Source organism: Ornithorhynchus anatinus, chromosome 20, assembly GCF_004115215.2.
Source record: "Ornithorhynchus anatinus isolate Pmale09 chromosome 20, mOrnAna1.pri.v4, whole genome shotgun sequence".
Taxonomy (NCBI): Eukaryota; Metazoa; Chordata; class Mammalia; order Monotremata; family Ornithorhynchidae; genus Ornithorhynchus; species Ornithorhynchus anatinus.
The window spans coordinates 30,424,038-30,442,065 of record NC_041747.1 but is presented as its reverse complement, the minus strand read 5'-3'; the positions used below and the strand labels follow the sequence as shown (position 1 = coordinate 30,442,065).

The 18,028-nt window shown below is 63.3% G+C and overlaps 2 protein-coding genes across 3 annotated transcripts; one reads left to right on the top strand and one right to left on the bottom strand.

The window, feature by feature from the left end:
- On the top strand, positions 1–8,289 carry UCP2 (uncoupling protein 2). Its single transcript, XM_029047742.2, has 8 exons — positions 1–114; positions 3,087–3,267; positions 5,587–5,783; positions 6,301–6,511; positions 6,727–6,921; positions 7,218–7,319; positions 7,545–7,725; positions 7,909–8,289. Exons 3-8 carry the CDS (start codon positions 5,658–5,660, stop codon positions 8,021–8,023), a joined length of 930 nt encoding a protein of 309 aa, XP_028903575.1. The 5' UTR covers positions 1–114; positions 3,087–3,267; positions 5,587–5,657; the 3' UTR covers positions 8,024–8,289.
- A 1,147-nt stretch (positions 8,290–9,436) lies between these two features.
- DNAJB13 (DnaJ heat shock protein family (Hsp40) member B13) lies at positions 9,437–14,735 on the bottom strand. Of its 2 annotated transcripts, XM_001519805.3 has the most exons (8): positions 14,594–14,735; positions 13,530–13,633; positions 12,264–12,425; positions 11,458–11,615; positions 10,891–11,004; positions 10,120–10,233; positions 9,929–10,005; positions 9,437–9,715 (listed from the first exon to the last, which is right to left on the bottom strand). In XM_001519805.3, exons 1-8 carry the CDS (start codon positions 14,659–14,661, stop codon positions 9,562–9,564), a joined length of 951 nt encoding a protein of 316 aa, XP_001519855.1. In that variant the 5' UTR covers positions 14,662–14,735; the 3' UTR covers positions 9,437–9,561. The 2 variants fall into 2 exon arrangements, with proteins under 2 accessions (XP_001519855.1, XP_028903651.1); XM_029047818.1 differs by lacking the exon at positions 13,530–13,633 and having other exon boundaries at positions 14,594–14,718.
- Positions 14,736–18,028: the final 3,293 nt, after the last annotated feature.

Here is an 18,028-nt window from a genome sequence, read left to right as displayed (position 1 = left end):
TCTTCCGTCCCGTCACTCGCCCGCAGGTCCCGGCAGCGCCAGTGCCAGCTCGCCCACCCGCCTGTGCCCCCCGGCCCTTCGTGCCCACCGCCGGCCTCTTCGCCCCTCCGCCCGGTGAGTCCTTAATCATAACATCAGGGGATCTGTTAGGCACTTACTATGCTCCAAGCGCTGGGGTAGAGACAAGGCCATGGGGTTGTCCCACGTGGGGCTCGCAGGCTTCATCTCCATCTTCCAGAGGCACAGAGGAGTCAAGTGAGCTGTAAAATGAGGAAAGTTTTACTGTAGATCCGGAGAATGAGGATCCGCCCAAAGTCACACTGCTGATAATAATAATGTTGGTATTTGTTAAGCGCTTACGAGGTGCCGAGCACTGTTCTAAGCGCTGGGGGAGACACAGGGGAATCAGGTTGTCCCCCGTGGGGCTCACGGTCTTCATCCCCATTTGACAGATGAGGTCACTGAGGCACAGAGAAGTTAAGGGACTTGCCCACGGTCACACAGCTGACAAGTGGCAGAGCTGGGATTCGAACTCATGACCCCTGACTCCAAAGCCCGGGCTCTTTCCACTGAGCCACGCTGCTGATAAGCGGCGGGGGCGGCATTCGAACCCATGACCTCTGACCCTCTGACTCCCAAGCCCCGGGTCTTGCCACCGAGCCACGCTGCTTCAATGCCCGGCACTTAATAGTAATAATAATAATGATGTTGGTGTCTGTTCATTCCTTCATTCAATAATATTTATTGAGCGCTTACTATGTGCAGAGCACTGTACTAAGCGCTTGGAATGGACAATTCGGCAACAGATAGAGACGATCCCTGCCCACTGACGGGAAGCGCTTACTATGTGCCGAGCACTGTTCTAAGCGCTGGGGTAGTTACGGGGTCGTCAGGTTGTCCCACATGAGGCTCCCGGTCTTCATCCGAGAAGCAGCGTGGCTCAGCGGAAAGAGCCTGGGCTTCGAAGTCAGAGGTCATGAGTTCGACTCCCGGCTCTGCCACTTGTCAGCTGTGTGACTGTGGGCGAGTCACTTAACTTCTCTGGGCCTCAGTTCCCTCATCTGTAAAATGGGGGATTAAAAGTGTGTGAGCCCCATGAGGGACAACCTGATTACCCTGTATCTCCCCCAGCGCTTAGAACAGTGCTCGGCACCTAGTAAGCGCTTTACAAATACCAACATTATTATTATTATTCATCCCCGTTTTACAGATGAGGTCACTGAGGCCCAGAGAAGTGAAGGGACTTGCCCACAGTCACCCAGCTGCCAAGTGGCAGAGCGGGGATTCGAACCCACGACCTTGGATTCCCAAGCCCGGGCTCTTTCCACTCCCCCGTGGGGGGGGGCACGGGGGGGGGGGGCAGTGGGTGACCCAGCTGGGGGAAGAGGAGGCGTGACAGAGTGTGGGTGCGTGTGTTTGGACCGTGAGCCCGTCGATGGGCAGGGACGGTCTCTCTCTGTTGCCCAATTGTCCATTCCAAGCGCTTAGTCCAGTGCTCTGCACCTAGTCAGCGCTCAATAAATACGACCGAGTGAATGAATGAGTGCGTGAGAGAGAACAGATGACGTGGGGTGCGGGTGTGAATGGATGACCCTTTGGGGGGGATGCTGCCGCCTGTGTGCACGTCAACGTGTGACCCGGCGGGGTGGTGGGGTGACCGTGTGCGTGTGTAGGTGTGAATGTGAGGGTGAACACAGAGCGTGTGGATGGTTGTGACCGTGTGTTTCCCGCGGCGGGGGGCGGGGGGCTGGTTAGGGGTAGGGCTGAGCACTGGCTAGGAGTGTGACTGGGGATTGCTCCTTCCTCTCCCTCCCTCCTTCCTCCCACCCTTGGCCAGCAGCCTCAGACGTGGGGTCCTTGGCCTCGGCCAGCCGGGGCTGGGGGATTCGGAGATAACAATAATAACGTTGGTATTCGTTAAGCGCTTCCTAGGCGCAGAGCACTGTTCTAAGCGCCGGGGGAGATGCAGGGTCATGGGGTGGTCCCCCGTGGGGCTCACCGGCTTCGTCCCCATTTTCCAGACTTCAGAGAAGGGAAGTGACTTGCCCGAAGTCACACAGCAGACGCAGACACACAAACCTTGGGGGCCCCCGGCCTCTCCGCCCTAACCGACCCCCAGACCCCGGTTAGGTGCCCTGACCGAGAACCGGGGTGCTCAGTGCCACAGAGTGACAGGGCCGGGCCTTGAAATGGCTTCAAGGGCGTGGGGGAACCGCTACGATCTGTATATATTATTTCCGACCCTATTTATTTCGTCCCTGAGGGGTACGTCCCCATGATTCTATTTATCTTGATGATGTTTTGTTCCGTTTGGCTTTGCCGTCTGTCTCCCCCGTTTAGACTGTGAGCCCGTCAGGGGGCAGGGACGGGCTCTGGTGCCGAATTGTCCATTCCAAGCGCTGAGTTCAGCGCTCTGCACCTAGTAAGCGCTCAATAAATACTATTGGATGAATGAAGTGGCGACGGGGAAGGGGAGAAGGTGGGGGGTCTCCACCCCCTCCCCCAGAACGCCCTACAGAGACACCCATCGGCCAAATAGGCCCACTGTGTGAACCCCTGGTGGGCTCAGCTCTGCTCCCCCTCCCCATCGCCCCGACTCGCTCCCTTTTCTCTCCCTGCCCCACGGCACTTGTGTATATATATGTACATATCTATAATTCCAATTATATTAATGCCTGCTTACTTGTTTTGAGTGTGTATACCTAGAATTCTATTTATATTGATGCTACTGATGCCTGTTCACTTGTTTTGATGTCTGTCTCCCCCCTTCTAGACTGTGAGCCCCTCGTGGGCAGGGATTGTCTTTGTTACCGGATTGTACTTCGCAAGCGCTTAGTACAGTACTCTGCACACAGTAAGTGCTCAATAAGTACAATTGAATGAATGAATGAATGAATGAATGAATGAATGAATGAATGAATGAATGAAAGCCTTGGGGCAAGATGCTGAATTGGGGAGAGGGAGAGAAGGACCCCGGCTCACAGCGCACAGCCTGCGGACCGTAGCACGCGGGCTGGGAGGCTTCCTGAGGCCCCTGCGCTAACCCGTCCCGTCCTGTCCCGTTTCTCCCTTCCCTCTCCCCACAGCACACGGATTATGATCATTCCGTGCCCAGCTTCTCCACGATTTTCTATGGAAAACCAAGGGAAATGGGCCGCGGTTGCCGGAAGCAGTTTCCAGGAGAGAGACGCTTTTAGAGAAGCCTGATATCTCTGCCCGCCCGCCCTCCCCCCAGCCAGCCAGCCAGCGGGGGCCCGCTGCACCCGGGTAAGAGCGCTTGGGCTGGGGAGGTCCAAGAAGCCGCCAGTCCTAGCCCGCGGGCTCCGTGAACGTCGGAGCGTGGGGGCCTGGCGCGGACAAGGTCGCGTCGTGGCCGCAACGTGCCCGCAAGAGCACACTTGCGGGCATTTTCTTTCCACTCTGCGATACCTGCGGTGCAGTCGATCAGCGGTGTTTGTCGAACACAAACTGCGTGCAGAGCGCTGTACTAAGAAGTGCTCAGCAGAGTACGGTGCCACAGAGTCGCTGGACGAAGAGCTTACAGTTTAGAATGAAAAGGAAACCGGCCCGATCAAGAGCAGCTGGGAAATCCGGAAACTCATGTTGGGCAGACGGTTGAGTTTCCCACCCATCTCTTTCTAGAGTTGTCAACGGGGAGAGAAATGGTTTGAATTTCCCTTCCTTCCCCTCCCTCTCTCTCCCCCCGCCGGTTCAGGGCTCTAATTGAGCCAGGCCGCCTTGAACCCCGGTCCCGATTTTTGGCATAGTCCTCCCTCTTCTGAGCCCTGAGCTGAGGGCTTGGGTGGCGGTCCCCTCCCCGGAGACCCAAAGCCCTCTCTCCGCCCTTCCCCCATCCCGTCGGCTGCCTTCCGTAACGCTAGGTAGGTAGGGGAAATGGTGGCCGGGCGGGGGGAGGGTGTCTGTCACCGCAGTTATCTGTGAACAGTCAGGCCGCAGTTAGACCCTAAACCAGCTCAGAGAAGTGAGTTCTCCACAGGATGCGTTTAGAGGTCCGAATCTAGGGTCCCAGGGGATGCAGCGGAGTGGGTGACGACTCCTCTCGTCCAGTGACGCTCTTAATGGCCTCTCTTCTGGGCGGGGAGGGACCTGGGTGGGGGTGGGGACGGGTATAGCTGGCACAGACTTATAGACTTCCTCCCCGCGCCCCCCCAGGGCACCGCAGGGCCAGGGCGGAGGGAGGTTGGGGGTGCAGGTTGGGCTGGGCTTGCCACGGCCGGGACCATCCCACTCGAAGGAGCCCCGTTCCCCCTGTCCGGGCCCCGGGGGAGGCGGTGGAGAGAGCGGCCTCGGTTCTCTCGTCCGTCAGGCGGAAGGGAGAACTGATTATTTTTTATTTCCCACCTGGGACACCGACAGCTCTACGGGTTTCCGGGTCAAACTCGAGGGTGGGGAGAGTGGGCGAGCGTCTCACCGACTCTGTAAGCGGGGCCTCTGTCCACCTGCCTCCCAAGGGTTGCTGCCCCAGGTCGCCCACAACAACCCTACGCCGCAGACCCCCATCCGCGGTTCTAGAGACACCGCTTCCCGGACCAGCGCTGCCCCTCTGACCTGGGGGGCCTCTACCCCGAGCCAGGAGGCTGGGAGGCCGGGGAGGGGGCGGGGGCCCGGGGCGGGCAGACGGTTCCTGCTCTGGGCCGGACCCCAGGCCGGGCTCGCAGCGGGGGATGGGGTCCGTTTCACTTCCCCCCGCCCCTTCCTAAAGGTCCGGCTCCACTGACTCCTGTTGGGCTCCTGGGGTGGGGGGCAGGGCCGAGGTCCCGTGAGCCGTGGTGCTTCCCAGCCTCTTGTTTGCGCAAGGCCAGGCCCGGCCCAACCCGACCACATCCGTGTGGGGCCGGCCGCTTCCTCCTCCGCCTAGCGACGGGCACCGGCGAGCCCCCTCGGGCCCCGGTGCCCTCCCGGGGACCTCTCGGCATCCTCCCCCCTCCCCTCCCCCACCTCCTCCTTCCTTCGGAGGGTCGGCTTCTGCCAGGGAGAGGAGTTAGCTCCGTTATGGCAATACACCATTCTACTGCCCCGGGGGGTGGGGCAAGGGGAAGCGGTCGTGGAAATCAGTAAGGCTCGGAGAGGGAGAGCGGTCTGTCCGAGATCGCACGGCAGCCCGGTGGGGGGACTGGGCTCAGAACTCGGCCCGACGATGTTAGGACCGAGGGACCTGTCACCCCGCCGGTGGAGCCAGGGGATGCCTCCCCCGCAGGGAGACCGGCCCACCTACCCTAGGGCACGAGGTCCGGGTGATGGCCGGGCACCGAGTCGCCGACACAGTCCGCACACGCGCGGTGCCCGTGGCTGCCCTCCCCGGGCCGGCGCCTACTTGCCTGGCTGCTCTACAGCAGTGTGGGGAGAGCTGGGCCGGGGCGGGCGTCCCCGGCCGGCGCCTCAGCTTCCCGCCTTCCAAGATGCGGGGGAAGACGAGGGCTTCCCCGGAACGCGGCGCCCGGCTCGGCCAGGGGGCCCGCGGACCGTCGGCCCTTCCTTCACGGCCGAGGCCGGGGCTCCGCCTCGCCCCCGGGGGACGGGTGGCCTAGGGGACGCTGAGCCTGACCGCCTGTCCGCCGTTTCCAGATTCGGGCAGAGTTCGTCTCGCTCGACTTGGGCACCTCCGCCGGGGCGTCCGCGTCCCGCCCGCCCGCGGCATGGTTGGCTTCAAGCCCACCGACGTGCCCCCGACGGCCACGGTCAAGTTCCTGTCGGCCGGCACCGCCGCCTGCATCGCCGACCTCATCACCTTCCCCCTGGACACGGCCAAGGTCCGGCTGCAGGTGAGGGGCGACTCGAGCCGCCCGCTTCCGTGCCGCCCCCTCGGGCGCCCCGCCCGGGCCCCTCTCCGATCCGCGGCCCCCGCTTCCCCACGCCGTGCCCAGCCAGCGGTTGCTGGAGGAGCGGGGTGTGCGCCCTGTCTCCGGAAGGCCTGGGGGACGAGGAGCCGCGGCGGCGGGGAGGTGGGCCCACGGGGCAGGCCGCGGCTGCTGCGGGCGCCGGCCGGGGAGACCGGACCCCTGGTCTGGTTTCCGGCCTCCCTGCCGTGAGCTGTGACCGGGGCGGGAGTCCTGCGCCTGCCCACCCTGAGTTCCGCTTCCCGAGCTCTGGCCCTCAAGCGTGGGGCCTGGGCTCCTGTGCCCCCGCGAGCCTTGGGGTCGGGGGGCTGGCATTCGGGAGCCGTCGTGGCGAGGGGGGGGCGGGGGCGTTCTCGCCTGGGCCAGGGAGTCCCCTGCGGGGAGGTGGGCTCAGGCCGATTCCCCGCCGACACACCTCTCGGCGTCACGTCCGGCCCGACAGGTCCAAGGGGAGAGCCGGGGTCCCTCGCGGGTCCCCGCCGGCCCACAGTACCGGGGCGTCCTGGGCACCATCCTGACCGTGGCGAGGACCGAGGGCCCGGGCAGCCTGTACAGCGGGCTGGTGGCCGGCCTGCAGCGCCAGATGAGCTTCGCCTCCGTCCGCATCGGCCTCTACGACTCGGTCAAGCAGTTCTACACCAAGGGCTCCGAGCGTGAGCGCTGAGGGCCGAGCGGGGACCCGGAGCCCGGAGCCGCGTGGTGGCGAGGGGCGGGCCGGCCCCCGTGACCACGGCCGGAGCCTCCGGGGCAGGGGGAGAAGCAGGCGGAGGACATCCGGCGGGCAGGCGGGCCCCCCTCCCCCGGGCGGCGGGACGGAGCCGGGCAGGGCCCGGCGGGCGGCCCGACCCTTCCTCCCCTCTGCGCGCAGACGCGGGCGTCGGGAGTCGGCTCCTGGCGGGCTGCACCACGGGGGCTCTGGCCGTCGGCTTGGCGCAGCCCACGGACGTGGTGAAGGTGCGGTTCCAGGCTCAGGCTCGGGCAGCCGGCAGCCGGCGCTACCAGGGCACCGTGGACGCCTACAAGACCATCGCCCGGGAAGAGGGCCTACGGGGCCTCTGGAAAGGTGGGCGGTCACTTACGCCCGCCGCGTGGTCTCCTGGGCCTTGGGAGGGTCAGTCCATCGATGGTGTTTATTTAGTGCTTACTTAGAGCACTGCACTAAGCACTTGGGAGAAGACGGTACCGGAGCGGGGAGACGGTTCCCTGCCCACGAGGAGGTTACATTCTAGAGGACCGGGGACCCTTCGCATCTCGGGCGGACGCGATAACCGCTCTTCACCCCCTCTCTGCTCCTCCCCCCCGCCCCCCATCTCCTCCCGTCCCCCCGTCCGTCGGCTCACGGGGGCCTCTGCGGCACAGGGACGTCGCCCAACGTCGCCCGGAACGCCATCGTCAACTGTGCTGAGTTGGTGACCTACGACCTCATCAAGGATGCCCTCCTGAGAGGCGGCCTCATGGCGGGTGAGCGGGGAGGGGCAGCCGGGGGTCCCCCATCCGTCCAACAGGTAGAAGGCAGGGGCCCCCGGGCCGGGAGCGGAGCCGGCTCCGCGGGGAACGGGGAGGCTGAGATCTAGTTGTCCCCCTCCCCCCGCCGGGAGACCTCGGTTTCCCCGACGATATCACGTGGTGTCCGCCACGTGGAGGGCGGGGGGGAGGCTGACGTCTCCTCCTCTCCCCTCACCCCAGACGACCTTCCGTGCCACCTGACCTCTGCCTTCGGGGCTGGCTTCTGCACCACCGTCATCGCTTCCCCCGTGGACGTGGTCAAGACGAGATACATGAACTCGGCCTCGGGCCAGTACGGTGGCGCCGTGCACTGCGCCCTCACCATGCTGCGGAAGGAAGGGCCCCGGGCCTTCTACAAGGGGTGAGGACGTTGGTGGCCCCAGCCCCCCGGGAGCCCCGGAGCTCCCTGGCCTTGCCCCCTGGCCCCGACTCAAGGCCGCGTTCAGGGCAGGGGAAGGAAGGAGGGAGGGAGGGCCCGCCTCCGGCTGTGCCCGGGGCCACCTGACGGGAGGTGAGCGGGTGCCCGTTTCCTCTCCGTTTCCAGGTTCATGCCCTCCTTCCTCCGCCTGGGCTCCTGGAACGTGGTCATGTTTGTCACCTACGAGCAGCTGAAACGTGCCATCACGGCTGCCCGCGCCGCCTCCGTGGCCCCCTGCTGAGAGCTGGCTGCCCCTAGCTTCCCCCCGCTTCCCCCGCCCATCCACTGTTCCCTCATCATCATCATCATCATCATCATCATCATCTCCTACCGCCCCCTCCCGCCTCTCCCACCTCCACCATCCCACCTCAGCTGAGCCTTCCATCCCTGCCCCGGCCCCGGCCCCTTCCGTGTTCCTCTGCTTCCTTTCCTCTTCCCCTTCCTCCTCTCCCGGCCTCTGAGCGGCATCCCCCGGCCCCCAATAAAGCTGAACCGTGGCCTCCGTCACCACCTTCTTGGCAGCGTCTGGGAGTGGCTAGAAGAACAAACGGCCAACCCAGACCTCCCCTCTGCCCGGAGGGGGACGGAGCCAGCCGGGCCTGGAGCAGCCTGCCCCTCCACCCCGGGAGTGACTGAATCTCTCCGCTGGCCCGGGCATCCAACTGAGCAGCGGGGGGCCTGCAGTGCCAGCAGGAGCTTAAAGCCTAAGGAAGGGGCGGGGAGGGGGCGGCCGCTTCCCGTCCGCAGCTTCGCCGTCCTCGTGCCCGCCTGTCATCCCCCACCTCCGGCCTCCTGCCCGGTTTCCTGTAGTCCGTGCAGCGGCCCGGCTGGGCAGAGCCAGACGTGCGGCTATGCCGCCTCGGCCCCGCGGGTGGGGGCGGCCGGGCAGGCCCGGGGCCCTGGTTACTAGGATGGGACCGGCGGGTGGGGAAATGAGGCCGTGACAGAGGCCGTTCCTCACCCCCTCCCTCCCCGACCCCGGGCCCAAAGCTTCCCTTCTGGGAGCCGGGGGAGGAATGGCCGAGGAAAACCGTGTGGACACGGTGGGGTCGCCGGAAGGGCTGAGGGACTGCAGCCCACACAGACCTGCTTGAAGTGCTGAGAGGGGTTCAGTAACGATCAGAGTAGTCGTTAAGCATTAAGTGCCTGGGCTGGATAGCAGATCTGCGGGTTCTCACTTCAGGTTGGAGAGAGAACGGATATCGAATCCCCATTTTACGGATGGCAGAACTGAGGCACAGAGAAGTTAAGCGACTTGCCCGAGGTCGCACAGCCGACAGATGGCAGAGAGAGGATCACCACCCGGGCCTTAGGACTTTCGGACCCGTGGGTGCTCAGGCTCGGGCGCTCACGGAGTGGGGAGAGGGTTCCCTAGCTTCCCGTCCCTCTCCTACTGGGTGCCTGGTCCTGCCCTCTTCGTGGGGGGGGAGGTGGAGCCGGCCTCTGCCCCCCGCCCCCAATTCCCACGGCACCGGGCCGATGGGGCAGTTGCTTGCACCCTTCAAGGGCTGAGGCGTTGCCAGCGTAGTCGGCTCAGAGTCGGGGACCTTGCGGCTCTTTCTGCGCGCCCTCTCTTCTCTCCCTTCCTCCCTCCCCTCCACCTTCCACCCACAGCCTTGGTTTCCATCCAATCATCAACCGCCAGAGTCGCAGATGGCGATGAACGGAGAGGAAATTTTATCGTACGGGAGGCGTCCGGTGCGCGGCCTCCACGGCCCGGGGGGAGCCGCGTGCGGGAGGGCGGGGGTGGGCTCACGGGACCATCCCCTTCCTCCCTGCTCAAGTGGGCAGTGCCTGCCGCAGCAGCTGCTTCTTGGCCGGGGTGAGGCGACTGGGGAAGCGGATGTCGAAGAAAATGTACAGGTCTCCTCTCTTGGCGGGATCCGACGCCAGGGGCATCCCCTCCCCGGGGACCAGCTTGACGTACTTGGGGCTGCAGAGGAACGTGGGCGGGGATTGGCAAAAACCCCCCGGGGCGCCTGGATGGGCAGGGCAGCCCGGCCCCTCTGCCCCCTGCCTCCGCCACAGGCTGAGACGGCCGTCTCCCCGTGCGCCGCCCGCTCTGCTTAGCCCTTGCGGGCTGCGCACCGAGGGGTTCCCCGTCAGTGACTCCCCTCCCCCCCTGCTCCCCAGGGGTTGCGCTCACTGCACGATATCGTTGATGGGGATGTTGAGCAAACGGTCATCCAAGGTTTTCACCTCCACCGTGCAGCCAATCAGAGCCTGGGGGCCAAGGGGAGGAGGCGATGAGGTGCTGTCAGGCTGATGGTGCCCCTGTGTGGGCAAGGTTGAATGTCCCCTGATGGTCCCCACCCTCCCCCCAATCCTGAGCTTCACCTTCCCCAAGGGGATGTCGCTCACGAACAGCAGGTTGTCGTCTTCGCGCCGGAAACGCGGGTGCAGCTTCTCCTTCACGACGAAGATGATGTCGGCTGGGATGACGTTAGGGCCCTGGCGAGAGGCGGAGTCGGGGAAGGAGGAGAGGAGAAGGAAGAGAGACCGGGGCAGGAGGGCGAGGCGGGCATGGAGCCGCTCTGACGGCTCCCGAGCAGGCAGGGCCGACTCAACCCCAGCATGACACAACTCTGTTATATCGTACTTCCACGAGAACTTAGTACAGAGCTCCGCACACACACTCAATAAATATGAGTGACGATGCCCAGGTCAATCCCAGCACCAGGACGCAGGGATGACCTGCATCCGGTCTCCCTCCTGGTGCCGAACACGCTCCCTCACGGTAAAGGATGGATCGCCCAATCCCACGACTCCACCCTCTCCATCCCCAATCTTCCCCCGGCGACCCAGCAGGGACCATCCCGCTCCCCCGACTCTCCTCCGGTGACCCATCGACCTGATTATCTCGAACCTCCCCAGGTGCTCGGTTCGGGGCCGGGCACATAGGGAGCGCTCACTAAATACCATGACGCTGGTTGGATTCGATCCGAACCCTCCTCCGGCTGCAGTAGGTGCCCCTTGTCATGGGGGGTGGGATCTGGGGGTGTCCCCCCGCCCATCCCCTTCCTAGTTGTGTGGGCTCCAATCCCAGACGGACAGAGCAGAGGTGGGAGGACGGTCTGGCCTCCGTTCGGCGGCTGACCGACCTCTCACCTGGTCTCCTTCTTTCTCAAAAGTGATGCGGGTGCCCTGCCTCCAGCCTGGCTGCACGTCGATCGTCAAAATCTTGTCTCTGATGGTGGACGAGCATCTGTCGTCATTCATCACCTGCGGCGGGCCGGACGTCCGGTCAAGCCCCGCAGGGCCCCGGCGGCTGCCCCAAGACAAGGGATGGGTGGGAGGACACACCACTAGATCCCCTTGAGGCAACTCGCTTTCCCTCTCTCTACAAAGGGTTTTCTAGTTCAGCAGCTCCGCGAGGCAAGGAGCAAGGCGACGGACGGGACGTGAGGGGAACCGAGCCTGGAGGGACTGTGGGGTGGGAGCATCCCAACAGGCCCCTGCCCCGTCCAGGGAGACCCTTTCCCGGCAGTGACGGATAGCTGCGGCGGCGATATCTTCCACGGAAAGTCTCAGAGGTATCGCTGGGGCCGGGGGGACTCTCCACCCGAGACGTACACCCACCCCACGCGACCCACGGGCCGTGGTGAGGCCATTTTGTCCATCCCCCGGCCTATGGGCCGGGCCTCCACCAAGATCAGAAGGCGGGGGGAGTCCTACCCTACGGGAGATCTTGATCTTCTTGGTGCATCCGTAGAACAGGTCCTCCAGAGAGAGGTACAGGTCTCGCTCGATGGGGGGGTCCTGCTTCTTCACCCCACGGCCTCGCAGCCCCCCGAAGCTCACGTTCACCTCGGAGCCGTCGGAAGAAAAGAATTCTGCGGGGAGTGGAGACAGAAATCAGGGCCACCTTAAATGCCGGAAGCCGGGCGTCCTGGGTCCCAGCCCCCACCCCATCCCCGCTGCTCGCCTTCCCCCACCAGGAAGTCTAGGAGGAGGGAAAGACTGAGACCCCGCAGACATCCGACCCCATCCCGGAGAGGGCGATTCGGGACACCGGCTAATAAAAATAATAATAACTGCTATCCGTTAAGTGCCCGCATCGAGCCGAGCGCTGTTCTAGACGTAGGGGTAGATGTGAGATCATCGGGTCGGACACGGTCCCCGCCCATCTGAGGCTCGTGGTCCAAGGGAGGGAGGACGGGCATTTAGTCCCCATTTTACGGATGAAGAAACTGAGGCAGAGAGAAGTGAAGCGAATCGTCTCAGAGGTGGGATGAGAACCCAGGACCTCTGCCTCCCAGGCAGGACTGTGCTCTTTCCACTGGGCCACTCTGCTCCCCCGACTGACCAGTCACGCCGACTTCCAAACTCAGGCCACAAGGTGAGTCCGTGGGGGCCGGGGGAGGTCCCGGGGGCGCCGGGTTGGGGAGGGCAGGAGAGGAGAACGGATGGGGGTCATTCGGAGCTCGGGTGGCCCTACTGCACGAGGACTGGTCCCGGGGGGGCCCGTCCCCGAGGCCTACCGCTGAAAGGGTTGTCTCCCCCGAAGAATCCCCGGAAGACTTTCTCCGCGTTGCCGTGGAACACGTAACCTTCCGTCCACACGGCCTCGCTCCCGAACTCCGGAGGGATCCCTCCCTTCAGGCCGTCCTCGCCAAACTTGTCGTAGATCCCTTTCTTCAGGGCTGAGGGCGGGAGGGACGGCGGTCGCGGGGGTCGCGGAGGGGTGGGGGCGAGGCGGCCGAGCGGAGAGCTCGGCTGGGCCAGGGGAGGGGGTGGAGGAAGGAGAGGAGACCTGGGAGCTAACGGAAGGGGTTGGCCGTGCCCGTCCGTCCGTCTCAGGGGAAAGAAGGGAAAGGGCCCAGAGTGGACAGGGAGGCCGGGGCTGGACATGGCGCCAGCTCACCTGCCCTGGCTCCCCAATACCTCAAACGAGGGAGAAGGGAGGGGTCCAATTTGGGCGGCTTTGGGTCTGGCGGTGAGGGGCCGTCACCCTGGGAAGGCGGATCCTTTGTTAGAGTCATAATAATAATAAGTATGGTATTCGTTAAGCGCTTACTACGTGCCAGGCACTGGGTAGATCCAAGGTGATCGGGTTGTCCCCCGTGGGGCTCACGGTCTTACTCCCCATTTTACAGATGAGGCAACTGAGGCACAGAGCAGCGAAGTGACATGCCCAGGGTCACACAGCAGACGAGTGGCGGAGCCGGGGTTAGGACCCGTGTCCTCTGTCTCCCAGGGCCGGGCTCTCGCCACTAAGCCGTGTTGCTTCTCTAGGGTGAAAGTGCAAACCCAAAAGGCTCAAGTCCCTGTTGGAAATTTGAGGTTGTGCACATTTTTCATTCACTCAATAGTATTTATCGAGCGCTTACTATGTGCAGAGCCCTGTACTAAGCGCTTGGAATGTATAAATCGGTGACAGATAGAGACGGTCCCTGCCCTTTGACGGGCTTACGGTCTAATCGGGGGAGACGGACAGAGAAGGACAATAGCAAAATTATGTCTGAGAAGCTAAAAGAGTCATTGGCTAAAATAGGCCCAACCGGGCCAGCAGTTTGAAATGCTTACTAGCCTGTCCCCCGAGTCCAGTGGAAAAAGGGAAAGGTGTTTAACTTCCCTCAGACCGTTTCCACTTCATTCAGGGGGTAGCCCGGGATGCCATCGTGCCCTTGAAACTTAAAGTATCCCGGAACTTCTTCTTTTGGAGCGGTAGTGGAAACCGGTCGATGCCATCTGGCATTCCGTCGCCCCCCACCCCGTGAACGTGGCCCCGGGGGGCCCCGGCTCACGGTCGCTCAGCACGTCGTAGGCCTCGGCCACCTGCCGGAACTTGTCGGCGGCCCCGGACTCCTTGTTCCTGTGCGGGTGGTACTTCAGGGCCAGTCTCCGGTATCTGGGGGTGGGGAGGGCGCGCCGATGAGGCCGCCGACGCTATCCGTTGAGCGCTCGCCGGGCGCCGGGCGAACCTTCCGAGCGCCGGGGTGGATAGAGGGTCGTCGGGTTGTCCCACGTGGGGCTCCCCGTTTTACACTGAGGCCCCCCCGAAGTGAAGCCACTTGGCCCAAGTCACCCAGGTGAGAAGGGGAGGTGGGGGGGGGTCGGGGTCCGGGCCTAAGGATTTCCCTACCCCGGGGAAAGGCCAGGCCGGAGCGCTGACCAGGGGAGGGGCCGTCCCTCAAGGCCCAACTCAGGGTGGGGGGGGGGGGGGGGGGTGTGAGTGTGTGGGTGAGTGTGCGCGCACGTCAGCGGGGAGCTGCGGGGTGCACGGCGGGGAACAGCCCTCACCTCCTCCAGGAGGCCTTCCCAGACTGAGCCCTCCCTTCCCCCCTGCTCCTCCTCCCCGCCCTCCCTTCTCCCTCCCTCCCCACAGCACTGGTGCATATTTGCCTCTATTATTTATGACTCCATTTATTTAATTCTTCTTGTGGGATTTGTTAAGCGCTTGCTATGTGCAAAGCACTGTTCTAAGCCCTGGGTGATCCAAGGTGATCGGGTTGTCCAACCGGGGGCTCACAGTTTTAATCCCCATGTGACAGACGAGGCGACTGAGGCACAGAGAAGTTAAGTGACTTGCCCAAGGTCACACAGCTGGCCAGTGGCGGAGCCGGGATAACGAGGTGCCCAGATCTATGACTGTCCCGATGCTATTTAGGCCAGACCACTTGTTTTGTTTCGGTCGGCCTCCCCGTTTTAGACCGTGAGCCCGTCGTTGGGCCGGGATGGTCTCTTTCTGTTGCCCAGTTGTCCATTCCGGGCGCTTAGCTCAGTGCTCTGCACCTAGTCAGCGCTCAATGCGATGGAATGAACGGATGGCTCCGGGGAGCAGCCCCGGGGTTCCCCCCGCCGCACTCACGCCCTCTTGATCTCCACGTCCTGCGCATTCCTGGTCACCTCCAGGTCCGCGTAGTAATCCTGACCCATGGCCGCGGGGCAGAGGGGCAGAGGGGCAGAAGGGGCAGAGAGGGAGGAGAGGCAGAGGGGCAGCAGGGCAGAGGAGGAGAGGGGCAGCAGGGCAGAGAGGCAGCAGGGCAAAGGAGCAGAGGGGCGGTAGGGCAGCAGGGCAGCGAGGCAGGGGGGCAGGGGGGCAGAGGAGCAGAGAGGCAGCAGGTCAAAGGAGCAGCAGGGCAGAAGGGCAGGGGGGCAGCGGGGCAGCAGGGCAGAGGAGCAGAGGGGCAGGAGGAGCAGAGGGGCAGCAGGGCCGAAGGGCAGCAGGGCCGAAGGGCAGCACGGCAGAGGAGCAAAGGGGCAGAGGGGCAGCAGGGCAGAGCGGCAGCAAGGCAACAGAAGGGCAGCGGGGCAGAGGGGCAGCAGGGCAGAGGAGCAGAGGGGTAGCAGGACAGAGGAGCAGAAGGGCAGCAGGGCAATAGGGCAGAGGAGCAGAGGGGCAGCAGGGCAGAGGAGCAGAAGGGCAATAGGGCAGAGGAGCAGAGGGGCAGCAGGGCAGAGGAACAGAGGGGCAGAAGGGCAACAGAAGGGCAGCGGGGCAGCAAGGCAGAGGAGCAGAGGGGCAGAAGGGCAGCTGGGCAACAGGGCAGAGGAGCAGAGGGGCAGAAGGCAGAAGGGCAGCTGGGCAGCAGGGCAGAGGAGCAGAGGGGCAGAAGGGCAGCCGGGCAGCAGGGCAGAGGAGCAGCAGCCGGCCCCGCCCCCCCGGCGTGCACCCGTCGTCCTGGCAACGCCCCGGAGCACTGTGGGAATTATGGTCCCTGCCGCCCCTCGGGCGCCCCCTGCCGGCAGCGCCACCGCACGCTGCCCCGCCCCCCCCCCCCGCCCCCCGGCTTGGAATCGGCCTCAGCGGGCCCGCCTTGCCCCCCTTTCTTCTCAAAAAATGCTATTTAATAAGGTCCGGTATCTGTTAAGCGCTTCCTGTGAGAAGCAGCGTGGCGCAGTGGAAAGAGCCCGGGCTTTGGAGTCAGGGCTCATGAGTTCGAATCCCGGCTCTGCCGCTTGTCGGCTGGGTGACCGGGGTCGAGTCACTTCCCTCCTCTGCGCCTCAGTTCCCTCATCTGGAAAATGGGGATGAGGACGGTGAGCCCCACGGGGGACGACCTGATTCCCCTATGTCTACCCCAGCGCTTAGAACAGTGCCCGGCACATAGTAAGCGCTTAACAAATACCAACATTAATTAATTATGTGCAGCACGCCGTTCTACGCGCCGGCGGGGGGGGATACGGGGTCATCAGGGGGTCCCCCCGTGGGGCTCACGGTGCCATCCCCCCTTTGACAGATGAGGAAACTGAGGCCCAGGGCAGTGAAGTGACTTGCCCCGAGTTCCACAGCTCGCCAGCCGTGGGGGCCGGGATTCGAACCCGCGATCTCCGACTCCCAAGCCCGGACTCTCGCCACTGAGCCGTGCTGCTTCTCTTGTTAAGTCTTTTCTATAATAATGATATTTGTGAAGCGCTTATCACTTGCCAGGCTCTGTACTAAACGCTGGGGTGACGATGATAATAACGAGGGCTTCCGTTAAGCCCTTACTCTGTGCCAAGCCCCGTTCACCTGTTGGTATTTGTTAAGCGCTTACTATGTGCCGAGCACCGTTCTAAGCGCTGGGGTAGACGCAGGGGAATCAGGTTGTCCCCCGTGGGGCTCAAAGTCTTCATCCCCATTTGACAGATGAGGGAACTGAGGCCCAGAGAGGTTTAGTGACTTGCCCACAGTCACCCAGCTGCCAAGTGGCAGAGCCGGCATTCGAACCCATGACCTCTGACTCCCAAGCCCGTGCTGTTTCCACTGAGCCTAAGCGCCGGGGAGAAGCGGCGCGGCTCGGTGGCGAGAGCCCGGGCTTGGGAGTCAGAGGTCATGAGTTCTAATCCCGGCTCCGCCACCTGTCGGCTGGGTGACTTTGGGCAAGTCGCTTCCCTTCTCGGGGCCTCAGTGACCTCATCTGTCAAATGGGGATGAAGACCGTGAGCCTCACGTGGGACCACCCGATGACCTTGTATCTCCCCTAGAGCTTAGAACGGTGTTAGGCACGGAGTAAGCGCTTTAACGAAAATAATAATAATAATAATAATAATGTTGGTATTTGTTAAGCGCTTACTATGTGCCGAGCACTGTTCTAAGCGCTGGGGTAGACACAGGGGAATCAGGTGGTCCCACGTGGGGCTCACAGTCTTCATCCCCATTTTACAGATGAGGGAACTGAGGCACCGAGAAGTGAAGTGACTTGCCCAAAGTCGCCCAGCTGACGAGTGGCCGAACCGGGATTCGAACCCATGACCTCTGACTCCAAAGCCCGGGCTCTTTCCACTGAGCCACGCTGCTTCTCTCCAACCAACATCATTATTATTAGGTGATCGAGTTGGCCCACGTGGGGCTCCCGGTCTTCACGCCCATTTTACAGATGAGGTCCCTGAGGCCCAGAGAGGTTCAAATGACTGACCCAGAGTCCCGCAGCTGACAGGCGGCGGAGGCGGGATTCGAACCCACGATCTCTGACTCCCCAGCCCGGGCTCTTGCCGCCGACCCACCCCGCTTCTCCAAATACAAGCGGATCCGGTTGGATGCGGTCCCTGTCCCACGTGGGGCTCGCGGCCTCACTCCCCCATTTATGAGAAGCGGCGCGGCTCAGCGGGAAGAGCCCGGGCTGGGGAGTCAGAGGTCGTGGGTTCGAATCCCGGCTCCGCCGCTTGCCAGCGGTGTGACTTTGGGCAAGTCACTTCACTTCTCTGGGCCTCAGTGAGCTCATCTGTCAAACGGGGATGAAAACCGTGAGCCCCGCGTGGGACAACCTGATCACCTTGTCTCCCCCCCGAACGCTTAGAACGGTGCGTGGCATATAGGAAGCCCTTTAATAAATACCAGATTATTATTTTATACATGAAGGAACTGAGGCACGGAGAAGTGAAGTGACTTGTCCAAGGCCACAGAGCGGACAAGTGGTGGAGCCGGAATTAGAACCCGGGGCCTTCGGACTCGCAGCCCCGCGCTCCATCCGCTACGCCACGCCGCTTCTACTGCGGGTCAGACCCCGGTCTGAGCGCTCGGGTAGCCGCAGGCCAGGTAGACGGGCCGCCGTCCCGGAGCCGCGCGAGGCTCCCGATCTACGTAGGAGGGAGTGGGAGAGGCAGCGTGGCCCAGTGGAAGGCGCGTGGGCTTGGGAGTCAGAGATCGTGGGTTCGAATCCCAGCTCTGCCACTTGTCAGCTGTGTGACTGTGGACAAGTCACTTCACTTCTCTGGGCCTCAGTGACCTCATCTGGAAAATAGGGATGAAGACTGTGAGCCCCACGTGGGACGACCTGATGACCCTGTATCTCCCCCCAGCGCTTAGGACAGTGCTCTGCAC